Source organism: Apis dorsata, unplaced genomic scaffold (assembly GCF_000469605.1).
Source record: "Apis dorsata unplaced genomic scaffold, Apis dorsata 1.3 scaffold_993, whole genome shotgun sequence".
Taxonomy (NCBI): Eukaryota; Metazoa; Arthropoda; class Insecta; order Hymenoptera; family Apidae; genus Apis; species Apis dorsata.
In genome coordinates, this window is record NW_006264096.1 from 23,800 (window position 1) to 28,449 (window position 4,650).

Below are 4,650 nucleotides of genomic sequence, written 5' to 3' on the forward strand. Positions count from 1 at the left end.
AGGAAATGAGATAAATCGAATACTCTAGTCCATTCGATCTTTCTTAGATTTGCTTGTGTTTGCTTGCTGGATGGGGAAAACCGGTTTCATTGTAAGTCGGGCGACTGGTTTCACGCTTAATAAAACTTTGTATATACATATATATATGTTTATTATACACACATTTTCATTCCCCGTTATCATGAGGAATTTTAAAACACGTGCGCGTGCGCGCACACACGCATGCACACACATTTGTGTAGCAATAAAAAAAAAAAGAAAAATAAAGAAAAAAAATTGTATTTGCAAATTATTAATGTTTTTTCACGAGAAAAATCTAATTAACAAAGAGTCAATTGTGTGAATCATAATTGGTTATTGTTTAAAGCAAATCAAAGAGAAATAATCGAATAAATATAATTACAAGTATATAATTTTATTAGTAAAATTTAATAAATGCAATTCGTATATCAATAGAAATCAAATAAAGAATATAACGGAGAATACTAACCTTCCAATCCAATCACATTGATCGGCAGCTTGAAGGGCAACATGTTCATAGAAAGGGGCCGATGACACATTGCTAATGAGTAGCAGTAAAGATAATAAAAGCACGGAACAAAGCATGAACGTAAATGTTCTCATTTTTTTGTGATTTTATATCGTATTGATTATATACGTTATATATCAAACTGAGTATATATTTGAATTTGCATCTCTGCTTTACAATGTTTTATTATCCAATATTTATTAGATTCCAAATTGGATTTCATTTGTTACAGACTACAAAATCTCAATATCGTTAATTTCGTTTAAATAATTTTTTAGTTAAAAAGCGTATATATGTTTTTTTTATATACATACTAAAAATAATAAAATTCGAACCATACTAAAGATTATATAGATGCGTGTATATACAAGTTTGATTACACAATGAAGTTTCTTTACTTTATTATAAATTTTAATAAACAGATTCAGTTTAAGATGATTTTATTGATGTTAACAGAAAATATGATACTTGATTCAAGATTTAACATTGTTATTCAAAAACATGCACACAGCATAACGATGTAGATAGTCTAACCTTAAAAAATGAAATGAAAAAATAAACGTTTATTAGACGAAAACGTTAAATTAATTAATAATGTCCTCACGTTTCTTCACTGATGTAAACTACTTGCTCTCGTTTCTACACTGCGTCTTCGAATCGCGCGATGGTAGTATGATCGTGTATGCACGACGAACGAGACGGAGAACATTTGAAGGATCATACTTGCCATGGAATATATTAAAAGATTTAGTTATAATATTATACCAAAATTTAACCACACGAGAACTTTCAATAGTTGTTCAGCTATACGTGCCAACACCGTTTATACATATAACTTATGTACAACTATTTCAAAATTATGCATATCGTTTCGTTGCACAATCGCTCACTCGCACGCACCCATACTCACTCACTTTCTCTCTAGTCTGACGTTCTTTACCATGCTCGTTAGAGTCCACTTCGACTCGAGTCGACTCGTTTTATCTCGACTGGCTTCGCTGTTGACTCTCGCCCTTCTCTCCTCTCTCTCACTGGCTAGCTCTTCGAGTGGCTTTGTCATGTTTCTGTTCTCGTTTCATTTTTCGGTTCCTTTCGATGTTATATCTCATCAACATCATAGAATATCTGTTAATTGTACTTATAATGTTAAAAAATTTCTTTTTTTTAGGAAATAGAATTTAATTTGATAGTAAATTAAAACTGAATTATCGATAAATTAAAAATTTTTCTTTAAAAAATTTATTATATTATATATATTCTTTTTATTTATCATATTTTATATAAGATAATTATTATTTAATGAAATAAAAGAGTAATAAAAAATATACAAATGATCAATCAGTTTTATATTATTTGATATTAATTATGTTTAATTTTATATTAATTAAATATCTATTAATTTATATTTTATGAAAATATATTATTTTATGAAAATCATCAATTTTGATACATTTATATATCTTAATATATGATACATTTATATGTATCTTATGTAGATAGAAAAAATCAAAAAGAGATAAATATGAGAATGAAAATGTGAATTTATATGTGAATATGGATAGACGATTAAAAAAAGATGCGCGTATACAACTTTTTAAAAAAAAGACATATCATTTTAATGTAAAATATATTGGTTTCTATTTTAATAAAAAAAAAAAAAAAACGATAATATTAATGTACACATTGCAAATTATATTAATGATTTTATACAAACGAAAAATATATTAAAATGTTATCTGAAAGTGTGATTCTTTAATCTAGATATTAAATTATATGTTCTATATCTAAATATTAAGTATTAAATTTTTGTATATAAATTTCTATATTTGTTTATTTAAATTTTTTCTTCTTTGTTACTTTGATCGCTCTATATCATATAATATCATTTTGCAAATAATAAAATAATTAATTAAATATTGAAAAACAATTGTACATTAGTATATATATAATATACAAATGAAAATCATATGTTATAGTAAAGTCTATTAATTAAAGTGACTTAGTTAATATAAAATAATATAGAATAATATAGACTTAGTTAATAATAGAAGATAAAATGACTAAAGTCTATTTGAATTATTAATAGATTGAATAAAAATTAAATAGGATGCTTAAAAACTAATCTTAATGATAGAAATGTTAATATTAATAAGAAGATAAGATTTTATTTTTCATGAAGTGTTAACTTATCTGATAAAAAAATATTAGGTTTATTTTCATTATGTATTGATAATTTTATAAAAATATGCAATTATTATGCTTCATATCATGATATATATATGTATATAAATATTTTGAAATTATAGAAACTCATCGTGGAATCTAAGTTAAATAGTTTCATTTGCAATACGCATCAATTCCTTTTTCATGTTGTTCAATCTAAAAAAAAAAAGAAAATTTTTTTCTGTTTCATGCATTTTCTATTAATTTATAAATGTTCAAAAATAATTCGTAAATTTATGAATAATTAAAATATGTTCTATGTATTCGAAATGTTTTATATTACTTTTAAAAGATACTTTTCACAAATAAATACATAATATATATAATATATTAATTTATAATATATTAAATATATAATATTAAATATATAATACATAGAATATATACAATCTAATTGAAAAACGATCTTACGCTTCCGTGCAAAAAGTTTGTCGATCTATATGTCCTGGCACAACTTGAACGGGACAAGGATCATAATAATGTACGCTCAACGTTTTCATAGCAATTTTATAATCGTCCAACGGTAAAAGTTCTGAATCACGAGAGAGAACGTTTCCAAATATCGCATCGACATGCCTTATTGTTAATGAATAAAATAAATATAATATATATTTTCAAACATGATAATAGTATGTGCTATATATTTGTGTAATTATATATGTATATATATATATATTTTCAAACATGATAATAGTGTACGCTATATATTGTGTATATATGTATATGTATATATTATATATATGTATTATATATATGTTATGTGTTATATTGTATATATATATATATCTTGTATGTATATATATACCTTTTTGTCCAAAGTAATCGTGGATTTTTAAGTCCCGATCTAAACAATATAAAATCATCTAATAATTCATAAAGATATTGGATAGGATTTGTTGGTTGTTGAACAATAACATGAGAGAGAAGAAAATGAAATATATCGAAAATATTTTTTTTATTCAAATAATCTTGTTCCCTGGATATATTACACGCAACATTATTCTAAAAAACGAAGATAAAATCAGATTCAACGAATTAATAATAACTAGAATGAGATAATATATTATATAACTGTAACTAATAATTTTTTTAAAAAGAAGAACATTATGTATCATGTACCAATGTTTACTTACATTCCAAGTGAATTGAGATTGTCCGCAAGATGATAATTTTTTATTTTGTTCTCCTTTTCGAAAATATTTAATATTTTTATTCATATTTCTACCAATAATAATAAATAAGTTGCAAATACATAAGCATATTTCACATGATTGTATATATAGTTAAAGATTTTAGGACGATAAAAACATGTGAAATCTAACATAGAAAATTTGATATTTCTTTTTTATGGTTATTTATATACACGCGCGATTCGAAAAAGTTGCAATATTAAAAATGATTGAAATTAAATTTCAACATAAAATTATAAGTAAGAAATAGAATAAATATTTTTTTGCATAAAAATTGGATCAAATAGATCTAATAAAATTTTTAATCAATAAATTAGACAAAGAAAATAATAAAATTAATCAGATGTTGTAATCGTTTCTTGAGCATATAAATTTTATAAAATATAGATAAGATAAGTGAAAAAAAGATAAGGGATAAAATTGAAAAACTAGCGCCATCTCTTGAGTGAAAAAAACATCTCTTAAAAAAATATTCAAAAGATGGCTCTGATTCGCAATTCTTATTCTATCTTATCTTGCTTTTGAAGAGATATCTTTGCACAGGCAAAAACATATATTGGACAAAATAATGGTTTAACGAGTATAATATAAAAAAAATTTATCATATTCTTGAGTTGATTTTCAATTAGTTCATTTTCAGTCGTATTTAAAAATATTTAATATTATATATATATATATATATACTGTAAGTATATATATATATATATA

At 23.6% G+C, this 4,650-nt stretch overlaps 1 protein-coding gene across 8 annotated transcripts in view; it reads right to left on the minus strand.

The window, feature by feature from the left end:
- The window catches only part of LOC102681706 (meteorin-like protein), a 3,591-nt gene extending 2,001 nt beyond the window's left edge, over positions 1 to 1,590 (minus strand). The window contains exons 1-3 of one of the 8 annotated variants that reach the window (XM_031514404.1): positions 1,134 to 1,590; positions 870 to 1,058; positions 491 to 762 (exon numbers count right to left, since the gene is read on the minus strand). In XM_031514404.1, coding sequence (XP_031370264.1) covers positions 491 to 624 — 134 coding nt within the window. In that variant the 5' untranslated portion in view covers positions 625 to 762; positions 870 to 1,058; positions 1,134 to 1,590. Of the gene's footprint in view, positions 1 to 490; positions 763 to 843; positions 1,064 to 1,133 lie in introns of all 8 variants that reach the window. The other 7 variants (XM_031514406.1, XM_031514405.1, XM_031514402.1 and 4 more) reach the window with 7 other exon arrangements.
- Positions 1,591 to 4,650: the final 3,060 nt, after the last annotated feature.